This window comes from Protopterus annectens, chromosome 14.part0, assembly GCF_019279795.1.
Source record: "Protopterus annectens isolate FY-2018-M chromosome 14.part0, PAN1.0, whole genome shotgun sequence".
Lineage (NCBI taxonomy): Eukaryota > Metazoa > Chordata > Ceratodontiformes > Protopteridae > Protopterus > Protopterus annectens.
The window spans coordinates 481,902,400-481,922,277 of NC_056748.1; the positions used below are offsets into that span (position 1 = coordinate 481,902,400).

At 42.3% G+C, this 19,878-nt stretch overlaps 1 protein-coding gene across 1 annotated transcript in view; it reads left to right on the plus strand.

Annotated features, from left to right (window-relative positions):
- Positions 1–19,878, plus strand: part of RRP12 (ribosomal RNA processing 12 homolog) — a 1,805,151-nt gene that overhangs the window by 890,697 nt on the left and 894,576 nt on the right. The window contains exon 21 of the mRNA XM_044056239.1: positions 11,404–11,471. Within this exon, the coding sequence (XP_043912174.1) occupies positions 11,404–11,471 (68 nt within the window). The remainder of the gene's footprint in view (positions 1–11,403; positions 11,472–19,878) is intronic.

Here is a 19,878-nt window from a genome sequence, read left to right on the forward strand (position 1 = left end):
TAGATACTAACCCTTTTTCTTTCACGCTCTAATTTATTTTTATCGAAGGACTGCGGCATTTTCTTGAACTTGGGTATAATATCAGATTTTTTTTTCTTGACAGGTTTTGTTAATGCTGTTACTGTACCACTCTGGTACTGTGTTTACATAAGCATATGATGAGCGTTACCAAGGAATATATCTGATTTCTACATTATCATCACCAGGAATCTTTTTCACTAGTTTGGTGAACTTGTAATGGATTGCAGTCACATTATTATAAAGGAGAAGTTATTCACTATCTATGTAGTTTACATCTTTTCAGTCCAGTTCTCATATGTGGAGTCATCGGACTAGTCATATAAATCACCAAAGTGTTATGGTTCAGCATCAAATGGGGGAAAGAATTCTAACAAATCACAGAAATAGCCAGCAGAAAAGGTGGAATAAAAGATTTAATGTAGAAATCACATCACTAGGTAGAGGGTAGTAAGCCCAACTACCTGTCTCAAACCGGTTTCGGCCGTAATAGCCTTCTTCAGTGAGTTAACATAAACCAATAGTAACCATTCATATAAATCTGTATATATATATATATATATATATATATATATATATATATATATATAGTAACACAAAGACAGTTCATTGGTGCAATACAATTGGTCATTAAGCCCAGGTGGGAACAAAGCCCCCTAATGTAATAATCCATTTACGTTCCTTAAAGTTTAGTAAATCATGCCATCCTGATTTATCCCTACATTTTCCTACAATGCAATCAATAACAGTGAAATAAAAAGATGCGGAGTTATGTTTACATACATGTTTATACAGAGCATTGTTAGGACGCTTATTCCTAATGTCACTAAGATGCTCCCCAATCCTGAGACGAAAAGGCCTGGAAGTTTGTCCCACATAGAATGAGGAGCACGTGCATGTGACTAAATAGATGACACTCTGTACTACAGTTAGCCCAGAAGCTGATGTTGAAAACTTCTGACGTGTTACGACTACTAAATTCCCTCGCATGTTGGACCTTGTTGCAATAAGTAGAGTGGCCACATGGTATGCAACCGAACACTGGGCCACCTCTGAGTGTATGTTGAGTTGGGACAATAGAACTCGGTCCCACCCTCTTATAATGGCTAAAAAGGTATCCCAAAGTACGTCCTCTTCTAAATGAAAAAGAGCATCTGTCACCCAAAAAAGGGTGTAATCTCTTGTCAGCCATAAGAATGTTCCAATGTCTGTTGATATTCATAAACCCACGTGTATTGCGTCCATATGTGGTCACCAGACGAACCAGAGGATTAGATTAATCTTTTTGTTTGTCCTTGTATTGTAACAAGTCAGTTCTATCTTGATTGGAAGCCCACTGACAAGCAGTGCTGACAGTACCACAAATGTAGGGATAAATCAGGATGGCATGATTTACTAAACTTTAAGGAACGTAAATGGATTATTAAATTAGGAGCTTTTTTCCCACCTGGGCTTAGTGACCAATTGTGTATGTGTGTGTGTATATATATATATATATATATATATATATATATATATATATATATATATATACAGATTTGTATGAATTGTTACTTTTGGTTTTTCTTATCTCACTGAAGAAGGCTATTACAGCCAAAACCGGTTTGAGACAGGTAGTTGGGCTTACTACCCTCTACCTAGTTATGTGATTTCTACATTAAATCTTTTATTCCACCTTTTCTGCTGGCTATTTTTGTGATTTGATGTGCTGACTTCACAGCCGTGCAGTTGCCGTACATGCACCATGTTGCTTCCTGGTTCTTCCTCCCCCTTGGTGCTGTCGGCGTCTGGTGGTTTTCCTCCTTGCGAGTTGAAGATTTTACGCATTTCTTCATATTTTGGCAGTTGTCTGGTTGCTTTTTGGTCACTTGACTTGGTTTCATTTGCCTTGGGGATTCATTTTATATATCACATTGGCTTTTGTGAAGATTCCTTGGATTTTGTTTTTGTGGCCTCTTGATGTCAGTTGATCTACTAGCAAGTACATGGGACTAGATCATTGGATTCATTGGCTTTTTCCGTTCTTGTTCAGAAGAGGTTGTCACTGGTCAAATTATGGACATTAAACAATTTTCAATATAACCTGGATTTGGCATTTTTGGATTAGAGTCAATATTTTCATCTTGGAAAGTAGTGGGACTGTGCAAAGGGTCATAAGTCTATGTGCTTCGTTATTTACCGATTAACAACTACAGGTGACGTTGCGATTCCATCTACTGACTGGTTCTCTTTTCTACTTTTAGATTAGGGTGCTAATGGTCAAATTTCATGCTATGGATATTTTATGTTTTGGAAATTTGATTTGATTTTCTGGACAAAGCCGTCTGTATACAATTGGGCTGTGGTAAGTGTTTGAAGTCTGTGTGCTTCGTCATTTACTATTTCCTCGTTATACAGGAGGATTTTGGCAGTTCCACTAGGTTTTCTGTTACTATTTCTTTCTTATGAGGAAGTCACAATTACTTTTTTGTTGTGAGCTATGGACCTCCTTTTATGTTGCAACCTATTTCTGTGATTTTTATATGTCATATTGTAATTAACCTGTAGATGGCATTACCGCCATCTTTTTGCTATACATTTTTGTATTACTATACATCATGCAGGTCACTTATATACCAAGTTATTTTCTTAAGATATATATTATTGATTGTTGTTTAAATGGCTGTTTGAGAGCTCAGCTCTATTGGGATAAAGGGAATAGTTTGTGTGCTTCGGCATTTACTGTTCTGCTTTGAATATCTATGTCAATAGGGTGTTCCCATTACGAATTTACGTATATATTATGGTTTCATACATTATGTAATATATTAAAATTGTTGTTCGGTTAAGAATTCATATGCATTCTACCTCTCGCTGGAATTTTAGCTTAGAGTTTAATGTTCATGCATTATGTTAGCCTACTGGTGACTTTAGGGTTATTGTGTGGACATTTAACCTTGTATTTAAAATTGCATCTAGTTGGATGAATTATAGGTATTTTGCCTTATTATTCAATGAAATGCTATATACTGTCATTGTTTTGTTTAACACTATTGCCTTTTATACTAGGCTCCATTTTGAATGGTCTTGCATTAAGGACTGATTTGGGTCATTTTTTCTTGGGGGCTAGGTCTCCTTTATCTTTCCATGGTTACAATATATAGCCATATGTAGGTTTCAAGAGGGTGTTACATGGGCTTTTGGGGTCGGCCTTGTTGCAGTATACATTATATATAATAATTACATTCCCCTGTTTGGCGAATGTTTATAAGGATTGTCATTTTTGCTTACAGCAACTTATATAGACAATATAATTGGGGTTATATATATGTTTATGGGCCGATTTAACATTGACACGATCATGGGGTCCATTATATAAATATGTTTTTGATATTTATATGTGGTTGTGGTATTGAGTGGATATTTTGAATTATCTGTATTGGGCCAACTTGGTGCTAATCTATTTTTGTTCACGATGATACGCAACATTATGTTTTTTTGATAAAAGTTTGATTATTCCTATGTGACCACATGGGCTAGCTATTGTATCATTGATATTTGTGTATTGGTATTCCTTACGTTTGGTTTCTTTGGACATCATATGAGTAGGGGTTGATATTTCATGTCATTTCAATATCCACCTATATGGTGGCTTTGGTTGCTGTTCAGTTTTGCACCTTTTGGGATAAGCAGCATTGTGATTTCTTTGTTTTATTCAGGTTATATCACAAGGGCTGGCTATTGTATCTTTGTTGGCTTATATTGATTAGGCTCTTTATTTCTGGGTCTACTTTTGTATGTAATATTCACCAATATGAACAATTTACTTTTCTATACTTAATCTAAAGTTGAAAATAACAAATATATTGTACCCATTTTTGTGTCTTAGCTCTCTCTATATATATATATATATATATATATATATATATGTATATATATATATATACTTATCTGTCTAAAAGGTTGGTTTTGGATAGGGTAATTTTTAGTCTTATTCTTGCTGTCTGCAAAACTGATCAATTCATTAATATTATTCATTTGATGATTTTTTACATATTTTTTGCAACATGGCTTTGACTCCACTTGTGAAAGGCTTAGCCTCTGATATGAATGATTTGGCCATTTTTGGCTTAGGTTTATCTGATGCGGACAATCATTCTTCGGGGGTGACTCAAGACCCGGATAAACAATGTGAAGCCATGTTCTTTAAGTTGGGTAAAAGTATGAAGGGTCTTCGGACCAATGTTTGGCATTTTATGCCTGTTCAAGGCTTACCAATTCAAAAAGATTACACCATGGGTTTGAGGGTGAAGGTACAGCCCTTGGTACATAATATTGATGAACAATTAACAGATTCAACAGTCAGCATCCTTGGGCTTTGTGGATTCATTAGCTGGGTTTTATGAATGGGCAGTCAAACAACGGATTCAGGAGGCAGAAACACTTTGTATGGAGGTTAACAAATTTGAATCAAGTGGGTCTTTCACCTCTCGGGTGAATCAGTTAGCAACAGAATTACTTAAGCTAGAACAGATTTTAAAGGATAAAAAAATTGAAAAAGTTCCAAAGGGATATAGGGGACTATGAAAGAGGCAAACCATTTGATATGCCTAGGAATGTCACTTTCAGGCTTCCGAGCAATAAGCCTTTAGCCCCCAAGAGAAAAAGACCTAAATAAATTTTGAAACGTAGTTCTGAGTCTTTGAGTTAAACATCTGGGGATGAGACGTCCTCCAATACTGAAGGGGAGGGCACCCACACAGATGCCTCACCTGAAAAGAAGGCGTTTATCACACCCTTTGGGTTCAGGTACAGATGAGGGGGGAGGAAGCATAAAAAAACGCCAAACCTGTGGAGGGTTTGGAAGGTGTGTTACAACTGATGATAGAACACTAACAAATTGTATGAATGTACATAATATCTCATCTGTACACCTTTCTGATTTGCAAATTAAAGTTCTTAATAAAGGGCTTAATTTTGTCTCCGGCGTTTTTGTTCCAGAATACACTTTAGCACAGGATGTGGTTAATTTCTACCATTTACTCAATTTAAAATTGTTTTTTGAAAATGACACTATTCAGGAAGTTCCAGAGTTTAGATTCAAAAGATCTACCTATGTCACATTTAGTATCCGCTTTTCAGGCTAATGTCCTGAAGGATCTACATTGTAACCTCAGGGATTTTCGGGTATCCTACAACAACCTTTCCAAAGATGAAGTACAATATATAGAGGATCTTAAGAACAATAAAGAAATTGTTATTGTACAAGCATATAAAGGTGGGGCGGTAGTGATTCAGGATTGTGTCAAGTACAATGAAGAAGCAGCAAGACAATTGGGTGATAACAAGTATTATATGGCTATGCCATTGGACCCAACTAGTCATTTCAAGACAAAAATTGATTCTTTTCTGATACAGGCTCAGGAAGAGGGCATCATTACGGAGTTAGACATCAGTTGCCAGTTTCATCTCCGTGCAAACAGTATTTTTACCTTTTACCCAAAATACATAAGGATGCTAGATGTCCCCCTGGAAGACCAATAGTATCAGGGCGGGGTTCCATTACCGAACCTCTTTCCGAGTATTTGACATGCTATCTCAAACCACTACTACCCATGATACGGGCCAGAATTCAGGACACTACTCAATCCTTGGTTATTATTTCTGACATGCAATTGGAGCACCATTGGCTGTTATGTACCTTGGATGTAACCTCTCTCTACACGAAAATTCCACATTGGGCAGGTTTGCAGGCTTTGGATTTTTGGTTGGGAAGATCTGGTTTATACCAACCCGGCTTTAATACTTTAGTATGCCTGGCTGAATATGTTCTTATTAGTAACATATTCTACTTCCGGTACCAATGTTTTTTGCAGGTCAAAGGTACAGCAATGGATGCTTCTTTCGCACCCATTTATGCGGACCTTTTTATTGCTTACATTGAGGAGGTTATTTATGACTCCAGTCATAATTTATACATTGATGAATTAGACATTTGGAGGTGATATCTGGATGATTGTTGGGTGGTGTGGACGTCTGATAAGACTTACAGGAATTTATTGGTTAGCTCAATGACAATGTATGGGGAATTGAGTTTAAATTAAATTTCCATAAATCGAGGATTGTTTTCCTTGATGTTGAGGTTAGCAGGAATCCTGATGATACCCTAACCACTCGGGTTTTCAGGAAATTCCCCGAATATAGTTCACTTTTAAATGCTACAAGTTTTCACCCCCGACATATCATCCAGAATATCCCTAAATCACAATTCCTCAGAGTTAAAAGGATCTGTTCAAGCCAGCAAACATTTGAAAATACCAGGGATGATTTAATACACAGGTTTCGTGAGAGGGGTTACCCTTCTGGTACTGTCAGCACTGCTTGTCATTGGGCTTCCAATCAAGATAGAACTGACGTGTTACAATATAAGGACAAACAAAAATATTAATCTAATCCTCTGGTTCGTCTGGTGACCACATATGTATGCAATACACGTGGGTTTATGAATATCAACAGACATTGGAACATTCTTATGGCTGAGGAGAGATTACACCCTTTTTTGGGTGACAGATGCTCTTTTTCATTTAGAAGAGGACGTACATTGGGATCCCTTTTTAGCCATTGTAAGAGGGTGGGACTGAGTTCTATTGTCCCCACTCAACATACACTCAGAGGTGGCCCAGTGTTGGGTTGCATCCCATGTGGCCACTGTACTTATTGCAGCAAGGTCCAACATACGAGGGAATTTAGTAGTTGTAACACGTCAGAAGTTTTCAACATCAGCTTCTGGGCTAACTGTAGTACAGAGTGGGTCATCTATTTTGTCACATGCGCATGCTCCTCATTCTATGTGAAAAAAATCTGGCTATGTTGCCAAGTTTTATTTCTCAGTGTATGGTTCCCGAAATTCCAGGATAATCCTCAGGACCTCAGGTAAGAACCCTGGTTGTTGACAAAGAAGGTTGCATGAGATAGGTAACCAATTTCCATTTCTGATCAATTCTTTAAGGAACTGGTGCTGTCTCAGTCAAAACAGAGCCAAAGTAAGTCAGACCCTCTCTTACACTGCCTTTTGCAGGACTATGAAAAAAAACAGGGGAAATGGAGGGGAAGGTATAATGGAGGCCATTTTTGCAAAGGACTGAAAATACAGCCACAGTTCACTTGGAAGGGTATGTGGAGCGCAGCTTTCGTATACTCCCAGGCCCAACTCGGCTGTACTCAAAAAAGTAAACTTTTGAAAGGCCTCCAGATAACTTCTATTTGTAAATGCTTGGTATGAACTTGACAAACTTCCAGGCCTTTTCATCTCAGGATTGGGGAGCATCTTAGTGACATTAGGAATAAGCGTCCTAACAATGCTCTATATAAACATGTATGTAAACATAACTCTGCATATTTTTATTTCACTGTTATTGATTGCATTGTAGGAAAATGTAGGGATAAATCAGGCTGGCATGATTTACTAAACTTTAAGAAACGTAAATGGATTATTAAATTAGGGGCTTTGTTCCCACCTGGGCTTAATGACCAATTGTAATGCACCAATGAATGATTACTTTTGGTTTATGTTAACTCACTGAAGAAGGCTATTACAGCCGAAACCGGTTTGAGACAGGTAGTTGGGCTTACTACCCTCTACCTGGTTATGTGATTTTCTACATTAAATCTTTTATTCCACCTTTTCTGCTGGCTATTTTTGTGATTTGATATGCTGACTTCACAGCTGTGCAGTTGCCGTACATGCACCACGTTGCTTCCTGGAAAGAATTCTATCCCCTGTGCAGACTAACTTTGATGGGCTAAGATGTGGCATTAAAGCAGAATCTTAATGTCTTGGCCCGTTGGTCCAGTTTTCTGGTAGTTCATCTTAGCAAGTTCATACCAAGCATTTACAAATAGAAGTTATCTGGAGGCCTTTCAAAAGTTTACTTTTTTGAGTACCGCTGAGTTGGGCCTGGGAGTATACGAAAGCTGCGCTCCACATACCCTTCTAAGTGAACTGTGGCTGTATTTTCAGTCCTTTGCAAAAATGGCCTCCATTATACCTTCCCTCAATTTCCCCTGATTTTTTCCATAGTCCTGCAAAAGGCAGTGTAAGAGAGGGTCTGCCTTACTTTGGCTCTGTTTTGACTGAGACAGCACCAGTTCTTAAAGAATTGATCAGAAATGGAAATTGGTTACCTATATCATGCAACCTTCTTTGTCAACAACCAGGGTTCATACTTGAGGTCCTGAGGATTATCCTGGAATTTCGGGAACCATACACTGAAAAATAAAACTTGGCAACGTAGACCAGATTTTCACTTTGGTGCAAGCAGAATGCTGTAGAGCCTAAATTGGCTTTTGTCCTTTATATCTCAACTCTGACAGAGTTGGTCTCCTGTGCCTCAGTCAAGATGCACCTTTCAGACATTTCAGCTTGCCCTCCTTTGGCAGCTGTTGCCACTGTGATGCAATTGTTGAAAGAAATATAGTGCGTGGCCCTATAGGAAGCTCGTGCCACTTCTTTCTGGGACTTTGAACTTCATCAAAAAAGGTGATCCTTATCCTTTAATACCAGCTGTTTTAGCACTTGTGAAATTACTGTCTTGGAAGACTGTCTTCAGTAACCATTACTTCAGCTAAGATGAATCTGGGACTTGGCAGATGTGTGGTGTAGATACCTAAATCCCTTACTGTCAAGTAGTCGGATTCTAAATATCAGCTTAGTTGCCTGTACAAGATGGTGTGTGGATGCTGGCGCACCCATCCTGGAAACTGAGATGGCTTTGGTTCACACGTAGTAAGACCACTAGATATTGCAGCCTAGCTTGCTTGCACTGCCAAGTGCAGTCACAAAGTAAGTTGAGAGTAATTAAGAGTGCAGAGGAACACTTCCTTTTGAGAGGGCAGCACCTAATAGACCTCAGAATAATTGCAGCACGAGAGAATGGTGTTTTGCTGAGGGCAAGAGTAAATTACTCCACAGAACCACCAGGGTTGACAGACTTCCCCTGTGGGACTCAGTTGATTGGGACTCCCAGGCAAGAACATATGGGGCCATCGTGCAGTCTTCTTGTTTCAGGATGCCCTGCTTCCATTTACTGTAGAATGACTGTGCCCATTGGGTCCAGGTAGAGGAGCTATAACAGCCTAGGTCCTTTCGGTGGGGAAGGGGGGGGGGGATTAAAAAAAATGATCCTTGATATGCAGAACGCCTTACACAATCTTTTACAAAGGACAAGGATAAAATTAGAATGGGAAAACTGTGCAATGCCAACAGCTACTTCTGCTTCCTTTTTCCTTCAGAAATGTTTCGGAACAAATTGAGAGGCAGCTACATAGAGAAATACAATTATTTATCCCTTGTGTAGATATTAGAAGAGGGCATTCCTTTTAGGAGCAGCGCAGATGTTTGCCACTGCTGTTCCATGTGGCATGTGTGCGTTTTTCCCTTAGTCTATGGCTGTCTCTTGTACTACTTTAGTACTCTTATAAATATTGAATAGGATGCTGTAGTAGTGATCCTTACAGTGAGCTTATTTTAGTTATGTGAACGCGCTCACTATAACCATAAATGTTTGAGTTGTAGAATTACTGATGCAAAATAGGATTCTCCACCCTCCTCTTATTGTTGAGACTGCAGTTTCTTTTCAGGCAGTTTCTATCTTTTAAGAGGCAAACCTTTTTCTTGGTTCCTACTCCTATGATTATGATGAGTATGAGCACACAGCTTTACCCCTCCCCCCACGCGCGTACACACACTGTTGAACCTATTGTTATGTTTGTAGAGATCTCTTGTTTCTTTTTTTGATCCCATCTGGGATTCTTTTTGATTTTTCTTTTCAGAATAACTTCTGGTATCCGGTACAAAAGAGGAGGAGGGGATGGCTCACTTCAGTTTGGATGTGCTTCTACCAAGTGGGAATGCTTTCCCTGATGGAGAGGGAATGTTAACATTTGAGTGAAGATTGCTTATGAAAATGCTTACCAAGGAAAACTGCCCTGTGGCAAGAGCCATTTTTATGCTGCCTGTTGTCAGAATGCTCACTAGTGATGGATGTCTGCATGTATCATTTTTGTGTAAATACCAACCTTAATAAAACATTTTAGAACATCTTATTAAATAGGTGAGCATATTTTATTGCCTGGCTTTTTGGTGCAGAAAGTTGGAGGCCTGTCTATGATCCAGGTGGTTGTGGATTAGTTAGTGGCCCCAGCACTGTAAGATCCAGGCAAGGAGGGGAAATGTGAAAATGTGGTTTGCTCACCTCTCCTGGGAGAAGGGTTGCATACAGGCAGGGATGGGAGGTATGAAAGGGGGGGGTGGCCCGCTCACCTCTCCCAAGAGTGGGGATGGGAGAGTTGCACATGGTCAGGAGCACATGGAGTGGGTGGAGTTTCTTTGAAGGAAATGAGAGAATTCACTACTTGTGCTTTGGGGGGAGGAGGGTTACTTGGAAGCAATGTTCCCTGTGGAAGTGCGAAGATGTCCTCAACAGCTGACCCATTGCACATCCATGTCCAAAAGTTCTCCAAGTGTGTATGGGGGATAGCACTGCAAAAACAAAGCATTTCAACTATCCCTGATGGCAGTTTGAATGATTGACACTGCTTGTCAACCATCAGAGTGGTGATGGGGGAATGAATGGGCTGATTGACCTGGAGGGGGTTGTTTAACAAATTCAGGGACAAAAACAGGGGGAAAAAAGATTATTCTACTCCCAGGCATCACATTTTCTTCATCTTTTAGGACAGTGATGCACGTTTTGTCGCTTTTTTTTGTTTCCCCAGATATCACTCGAAACCCCCTTCATATTTCACTTTGGCATGAAGTTTGAAAGAATTGGTGTTCTACTTCTGTTATGTCCAAGCATCCAGTAGTGTCATGTTGTTTGACTGTGTTCAAGTGTTATTCCCCCAGTAAAAAAAAAAAAGTTAAAAAATGTGTCTCTGGCATGCTGCATAGTTTTTCCTGGCCCTAATGCAGATACTCAGATATTCAAAGTATGATGGGTACTTTCTTTTTCCTTTTTTTCTTAAATACTTATTCATCTGCTCAATGATTGCGTCATCAATGCACATTCATTTTTGCCTAACAGACTAAAATCGCTTCTCAAGAAAGGGAGTACAACTTGACCCTGTGGTTTGATGACATCAAAGGTTGTTATATTAGTTAGGGGAATGCTGGACGCACAGGCCCTGCAGGGGGGGGAGGTGTAAGGAGCTGTGCATTGCCCTCCCATGTAAAATCCTTTTGTGGGTACCCTGTTTGTCAGCTGTGATTGAGCTGGCTTTGAGGTAGTGCCATATAGATTTTTAAGGTATGTCTTCATGAGTTTTACTTTTTGATTTTTTTTTTTCTGCATAATTTTTTGATACCAGTTTTTTGCTGTCTAATATGGATATTTGTTCAATTTTCAGCTAGTCTGTGGATTTCTAGAAAAAGCCAGTGAGAAATTAAACAATCCAGAGAGCACAGAAAAGACAAGGTACACTTTTTTGAATTTCATTACCATCCCATAAATATTTACATCATTCAGAAACAGTATTTTTAACATTTACACTGAGTCATCATAAAACTAGTATCGTTTTACTCTGTGTTGTGTAAGAAAAGCAGTACTGGTGGTGGTGATACCCTCTTTGGACATTCTTTCGTAGTTCTTGGTCTTCAAGTAATCTGTACAACAATTGATATAATTCATAACTGATGCAGAGTCTAGGGTAACTGTTATTAAAAACAAAAACACATGGCCTGTAACAAAATGGAATATGTTCTTTTTTATTGGTCAGGCAGAGTCCCCTCGTACTCCTCCCCGATCTAGAGCCGCCAACCTGTACTACCCCAATCTTAGATAATGTAGCCAACACTGAGATTGCTTCACATTGGGCAAGAGAAAACCCCACTTAGAAGTTTAACCTTAGGCTGATGTCCTTCAAGAATGCAACTGCAGTCATAACATATGGATTGTCCTGCCTCAGGCAGCCCTTGGTCGGCCGGATTCCAAAGTCTGGGTCCGGCGTCGGCTGGTGTCGCCTCCTCTCCGACGTCAGAACGGCTGGAGTATAAAGGCATCGGCCGACGCCATCTTCTTCAGTCTTTCTTGCCGCGCGGTGCCCGAAGCAGAAGCAGTTCGCAAGTGCCGGTCGGTCAGCTCCTGTGTTTTCAGTACCGAAGTCATCTAAAAGCTAAGTACCCCGTTGGGGAACATTTTTTCTTGCCTCAGCCGATGTCAGAACAAATTGAGAAAGTTAATAATTGTTTGTCTTGTGGTAAACAAATACCTCATAAGGACTTCCATTCTTATTGCCTTCCTTGCCTGGGCCCAGACCACAACGTCTTGGCCTGTGCTGCCTGTGCCTGCTTTAACAAGCGCACTCTCAGGCGCCGGGCAGAGTTTGCCGAAGACTTTTTCGGCGAATCCTTCGCATATATCATGCCATCGGAACAACCGACAACTCAACCTTCCAAAAAAACTAAAGGACCGGGACCGACCTCCTCGGCCCGCGTCCTCCACCGATACACCTCCTAAGCCCTCCACGAGTGCCTCGGCCCCTTCAGAGGCGGTAATTTAACCGCTCCAGGCCGACGACACAGCGTTAACACGTCCTTCGGCCTCGGAACCTACTCCGGTGCCGGTTGTTGATTTTCCTCCAGATACCGAAGTTCTGGATTTACCCGACACCATTCCCGTGGACAAGGTGACTCCTGCACGTGGGGCAGCTAGGCCTCCTGTATCCATGTCCATCAAGGCCTTTGCATGTGCTAAGGCTGCCAGCCAGGCCAAGGCCCATCCTAAACCTACTGCCCAGGCCCCTTCTTCTGATAAACAGATCATGTCTCTTGCTGCAGATCTTATTTCTCTTATCAGGGGGTCTCAGCCTCATCCAGACAGAGGTTCTCAGCCGCCTGCAGAGAAAAGGCCCAGAACTGAGCAGGCTGACAACCTCTCTTCAAACGAAGCCTCTGGGGATTCTGAGCCTTCAGACACACAAGAAGAATCCTTCCAGGCCTATGAGGACTCTGATGCTGAGGAATCAATTCCCTCTGCCTCTCCTCCTGAGGATTTTTCGTTCGGTGAAGTCCTACACTCTGAGGGAGCATTTTAAATGGCAGGGTCAGGAATTTTCTGATTCCAGGAAAAGGTTACGTACCTTCCTCAAGCTACCCCAGCACAGACCCTTAGCTATCCCTCCAGTTATGGATGTCCTGGATGATGTTTTCTCTGACTCCAGTGCTAACCCTGATTCTCTCCCTCCAGCTCCTGTCAAGCCAGACAGATATTATAGGGTCCCTGACACTCACAAACATCTTTTTAAGGCCCACTCTGTGGATCTAGAAACTATTTCACAGGGTCCCAAGGGAGTGGTTACTTCCACTGCCAAGAATCCACTGCCAGCAGATAGGGAAGCTAGGTCCCTGGAGAGATGGGGTAAAAAAGTTTATACCTCTACCACCCTGGCCATGAGGTCACTTAATTGCCTTTTTCATATGTTTCAGTACCAGGATTTTTTACTGGATGATTTACAGAAAAAGCTAGCCTCTCCTGAGCCTATTGATAGAAAGGCATTGCAGGATCTAGTACATAACACTCAGCAGGTTAGCAATCATTTTCTTCAGTGTGGTTATGATGCATTGGAGGCTTCATGTAGGGCAGCTATGACTGGGGCTGTTATACGTAGACATGCTTGGTTAAAAGAACAGCCATTGCCTGAACATGTTAAAGTAAAGTTACTCGATGCACCTCTGGAAAAACAGAAGCTTTTTGGTGCTAATGCACAAGATGTGCGGAAATCCATCGAGGAAAAAGCTAAATCAGTTCAGACAGTCAAAGATTTCCTCCAGGTTCAGCCACCCAGATTCAGCAGGAATTGGCCTTCAAAGAATTGGTCCTTTCCAGACACTGACCAGTTTCAAAGGGGCAAAAACATGCGTGCCCGAGGTAGAGGGCATTACCGAGGCTCCTACAGGGGCCGCCAATGGCAACCACCAAATCAAAGAAGTGGCGCAGGCAGTCCAGCTGCACCACAAGGACAATCACAATGACTTGACTTTCATACAAAGGCTCAAAGAGAAGCACCTTTGGGCGGAAAATTATCCTTATTCTCAAAAAACTGGCATATCTTAACCAAAGACAACTGGATTTTGGATTTAATAGACAAAGGTTACAGATTCTACTTCCATACTTTACCAATAAGACAAGGCATGCCGAACCTGCCACATCATCAAAGGGCAGAGGCACTCATCCAAGTTTCAATGCTGTTAAATTTAAAAGCAATAGAAAAGGTCCCCCCTCAGGAACAAGGCCAGGGATTTTACTCAAGACTGTTCCTTGTTCCAAGAAAACAAAACAAATGGAGGCCTATACTGGACTTGTCTACTCTAAATACTTTTCTCATTGTGCCAAAGTTCAAAATGCTGATGTTACAGCAACTCCTTCCCATGCTGGGCAAAGGGGTCTTGGCTGGTCACTCTGGACCTCAAGGAGGCATACCTGCATGTCCCAATCAGACAAAGCTGCAGAAGATACCTCCGATTTCTTGCAGGGACAGAGCATTATCAATTCTCAGCATTGCCGTTTAGCTTATCTACTGCACCCAGAGTGTTCACGAAATGCCTGGCATCAGTAGTGGCACACTGCAGACTCCAGGGGATTCAAATATACCCCTACCTGGACGACTGCCTCATACAAGCAGGCAACAAACAAACCTTGATAGCAAACTTGGACTATGTCATTCAACTACTACAGGCCTTGGGATACACAGTCAACATTCAAAAATCAAGACTACTGCCATCCCAACAGATTACTTTCCTAGGAGCCAAACTGGACACAAAAACACAAATGGCCTATCTCACAGAGGAAAAACAACAGCAGTTACCAGAGTACTTCAAAGGCCTAGCAAAGCTGTCCCAGCTGACTGCAAGGAAAATCCTGCAGGCCCTGGGGTTCATGGCATCTTGCATTCTTCTGATACCTTTGGCAAGACTTCATATGAGAAAGCTGCAATGGTACTTAAGCTTATGGTCCCGACACAGCCAAAGCCTAGAGGATGTAATCCCACTCATTCCATGTCTGCAAAGAGAATTTTTGTGGCGGGCTCAAGCAAGTCAGTTAAACAAAGGCATGTCTTTCAACAAACCTCAAGCAAGTCAAGTGATTACAACAGACGCCTCAGATCATGGATGGGGGGGCACACATGGAGGGCAGATGCATTCAAGGTCAATGGACACCAAGGGAAAGACATCTGCACATAAACCAAAAAGAGATGCTGGCAGTGATGCATGCAATCAAGACTTTGGAAAATCACTTCAACAAGAACATTTGCTAATAAGGACAGACAACACCACTGTTATGTGGTATATAAACAAGCAGGGAGGCACTCATTCTTATCCCCTCTGCAAACTAACAATGATTCTCTGGGAAAAATCCCTGAGTCTGAAGATACATTTGCAATCCCAGTTTGTCCCAGGCAAGGACAATGTACTGGCGGACAAGCTGAGCAGAAACTTCTTGGATCCACACGAATGGATGCTGCATCCTCACATTTTCTCACAAATAACAGGGACATGGGGAAGACCGGACATAGATCTCTCTGCTTCTCACATGAATCACCACCTGGAAAAGTTCTGTACAAGGACCCACCATCCCCTAGCCTGGAAAACGGATGCTCTCTCCTTCAGCTGGAATTCCCTAACAATTTATGCATTCCCTCCTCTGCCACTACTGACCAAGGTGATACTGAAGAGCAAAGCAGAACAACCAACAGGCATTTTGATAGCTCCAGACTGGCCAAGGCAGCACTGGTACCCATTGCTGTTGAGCATAACTTGGACCAAACCATGGCCTCTGCCCCTATGGCCTCTGCTTCTAACACAACACAATTACAGGACTGTTCATCAAAACCTGAAAACATTGCATCTGACAGCCTGGAGGTTACCATAACTCCTTCCGATATCTCTCTTTCCAAAAAAAGTTCAAGAGATCTTACTGGAACCACGCAGACCTTCCACCAGAAAAACCTATTCAGCCAAGTGGAAGAGATTCATCATCTGGAATGCCAACAGGGGTCAGGATACAACAGTATTGAGTATACCCCAGATATTGGAATACTTGACAGAAATGTTTCATACTGGTCTCTCATATTCTTCCATAAAGATTCATGCCTCAGCAATCTCAGCAAACTACAATTGTGATCCACCTGTGTTTTCACATCCTTTGCTAAGACAGTTCCTAAGAGGGATAAAGAATATCAAACCTCCCAGGAAACCGCCAGTACCTGCATGGGACCTCAATTCTGTGTTAGAAAAATTAACTCTTCCTCCCTTCGAACCAGCAGCAACTTCAGAAATGCAATTTCTCTCATGGAAAGCAGTTTTCCTATTGGCAGTGACATCAGCAAGAAGAGTCTCGGAGATACAGGCACTCATGGCAGTACCTCCTTTTCTCATTTTTCATCAGGACAGTCTCTCTAAGAACCAATCTTTCATTCATGCCAAAAGTAATTTCCAGGGTGTCTCTAAATCAAGCCATTCACCTGCCTACTTTCTTCCCTAATCCTCAAAACGGGGGGGGGAACTGCTGCACTCTTTGGACATACACAGGCATCTTCGCTACTACTTGGACAGAACTAAGGCCACCAGAAAGTCTGACCAACTGTTTGTAGCCTATGCTGCTGGAGTACAAGGAAAAGCAATCTCCAAACAAACAATTTCAAAATGGATTGGACACTGCATCAGATTCTGCTATTCTTTTCATGGAAAAGGTGTGCCAGCCAATATTAGGCCACACTCCTTCAGAGTCATAGCCACATCCACAGCTTTCCTAAGAGGAGTGGCTACAAAGGACATTCTAGAGGCTGCTACATGGAGCTCCGTGCATACATTTACCAAGCACTACAACCTGCCTTTATACTCCAGATCCCGAGCAGGCTTTGCTTCGGCAGTCCTGCAGGGCATTTTAGCTACACCATCCCTTCCTTAGTTCCATCCACCCCCAGCTTGGCTATGGTATTCAACCCATATGTTATGACTGCAGTTGCATTCTTGAAGGACATGGTACAGTTTTGTACCTACCATAAATGTAGATGTCCGATAGATATGCAACTGCAGTTGGATTTTCCCACCCTCCTACCCCTCTGCAACTTTCTTTATGGGTCCACTACCCCTATTCCTACTAGCTGGGGGTATCTCCTATGGTGTATCTGTTTATTACTGTTGTGCATGTCTGGAATTGTTTATCCATTCATCAAATTTAGCCTTCCTAGGAGGGCACCTGGCATCTGGGGCAAGAAACACTGAAGAAGATGGCGTCGGCCGATGCCTTTATACTCCAGCCGTTCTGACGTCGGAGAGGAGGCAACACCAGCCGACGCCGGACCCAGACTTTGGAATCCGGCCGACCGAGGGCTGCCTGAGGCAGGACAACCCATATGTTATGACTGCAGTTGCATATCTATCGGACATCTACATTTATGGTAGGTACAAAACTGTACTTTTCTTGACTGATGATTAGATGTTCTTCGTGTTTCACTACTGCAGTCATCACATTTGGGTTATCCCTGGCCAGGGTAGCCCTCAGCCGGCCCGAATACCAGAGACTTAGTATTTCTGCATCATTTGCTGTTGCTTGAGGACTGACGTCAAGTCGTCAGTAGTATAAAGTAAGGCAGCCTACACCATTACATCAGTCTTTCTTGCTGTGGAGTCCAAAGCAGATGCAGTTGGCATGAGTGCCGGTCGGCCACTACCAGAGTTTTTGTCTACCGAATTGAAGTTGAAGTCTTCTAAAGCGAAGTACCCCATTGTGAATTCTTTTTTCTTCCATTAACCGATGTCACAAAAAGTTAATTGTCTTGCCTGTGGAAAGCAAATACCATACCGAGACTTCCACACTTACCGCGTCACTTGTTTAGGCCCAGACCACGACATCCCTTGTTATCTCTTATGTGCTTTGTTCAGTACCAGAACTATCCATCGTCAGGCCCTTATTGTAGCCACATATGTTTGCTTACAGCCCTCGAAGTCATCCGACAGCAGATATTCCGAAAAAATTTTAAGATAGACAGACAGACCGCACAGGTCCACACCTACCAATGACGTTTCCTTTAAGCTAGTAGTCAGTTCTCCAGTCCTCAATGAGGTGCTTTTGCAGCCCCTGATGCCCGCTTCTCTTGATTCGCAGGCTGCTACCAAGACCCTTTCAGAGTCCGTATGCCGCAAAACTCTTCTTCGACTAAGGATCTGCAGTCGTCTCTACCTTGGATGGGTCCGGAGCTGCTGAGCAGGCACTGGCTTCCGAGGAAGTCCTTCGCACTACCGAATCTCAGCACAAACCAATGTCTTCTTTCGCTACTACCGTTCTTTCTAAAACTACCGAGTTTCTTAGGCCCAGAGTATGAACCACACCCAAGAAACCGACAACCCACTCTCAGGCGCCTGCTACCTTGCCTCAGTCTCATTTGCTTAAAATGGCAGAAGACCTTATCATGCTGTTCAGGGGGAAGACAAGGTACCCCCCCTCCAAAAGGAAAAGAGGTCTGTCCCCTGTAGTTTTGTCTGAAAGAGTCAGATGAATCTGATGCATCTGAATATGAAGACGTGCAACCCCTTTCCATTTATGAGGATTCTGATGCAGAGGATTCCATTCCTTCAGCCTCTCCCCCAGAGGATTTTTCCTTTGGGGAAACCCTGCATACCTTAAGGGAGCATTTCCAGTGGGAGAGTCAGGACTACCCTCAGTCTAAAAAAGAGACTCTGGGGGGGGGGGGATTCCTAGATCTTCCACAACACAGACCCTTGGCCATCTCCCCAGTCCTGGATGTTATGGAGGATGTTTTCCTCGAATCCGGTTCGATTCCTGATGCCCTTCCTCCTGCTCCCAGAAAACCAGACAAGTACTATAGAGTCCCTGACTCACACAGATATATTTTTAAAAATCCTACAGCTGATCCTGAGGTCATTTCTCAAGGGCCAAAAGGGATTAAAGCAACCTCTGCTAAGAATCCCACCCCCTCGGACAGGGATTCCCGAGCATTGGACAGATTGGGTAAAAATGTATACACTTTAGCTATTCTTACTATCAAGGCACTAAATTGTCAGTTCCATATGCTGAAATTTCAGCAATATACCTTGGAACAAAAAATGTCTTCCTTTCTTGCTTGGGCAGATTTACAAGCATTAAGGCATTTTGCAAGTCAAGTAACTAAACACACCTTGCACTGTGGTTTTGATGCCCTAGAAGCTTCTTGCAGGGCAGGAGTCACCGGATCTGTCATTAGAAGGCATGCATGGCTTAAGGAACAGCCCCTGCCAGACCATGTCAAATCTAAATTGTTGGATGCCCCCTTGCACAAAGATAACTTATTTGGCACTAAGGCAGAGGAGGTCTCAAAGATGGAAGAAGAAGCAAAGTCTATGCAAACAGTTAAGGATTTCTCGCAGGTCCAGCCACGTAGGTTCAGCAGGCATTGTCCTTCCAAACACTGGTCCTTTCCTGCTCCCAGTAAACCGGCCCAGCCTAGATCCCGTAGAAGCAGCCCCCCCCAGACAGCAGCCCCAGGGAATGCAGAGATCTAAGCAGTGGACTACCTCCACTTCAAAACCAGGGAGTTCTAAGCCACCCCCTTATGGTAAGAACTCACAATGACTCACCACCTCCACCCCCCTCCCTCTGCCCATTGTCACTTACCCCTAGGAGGAAAACTCTCCTTTCACTCAAGCAACTGAGCCACCATTACTAAGGACCACTGGGTTCTGAACATTGGGTCTCAGGGATACATATTTTCCTTCCATACTGTTCCAACCCCAAAAGGGTACCCAGATCTATCACCAAATTAGTGGGCAGAGGCTCAAAAGCAAACCCTTTCCCTGCAGTGTATGAGGGCAGTAGAGCATGTTCC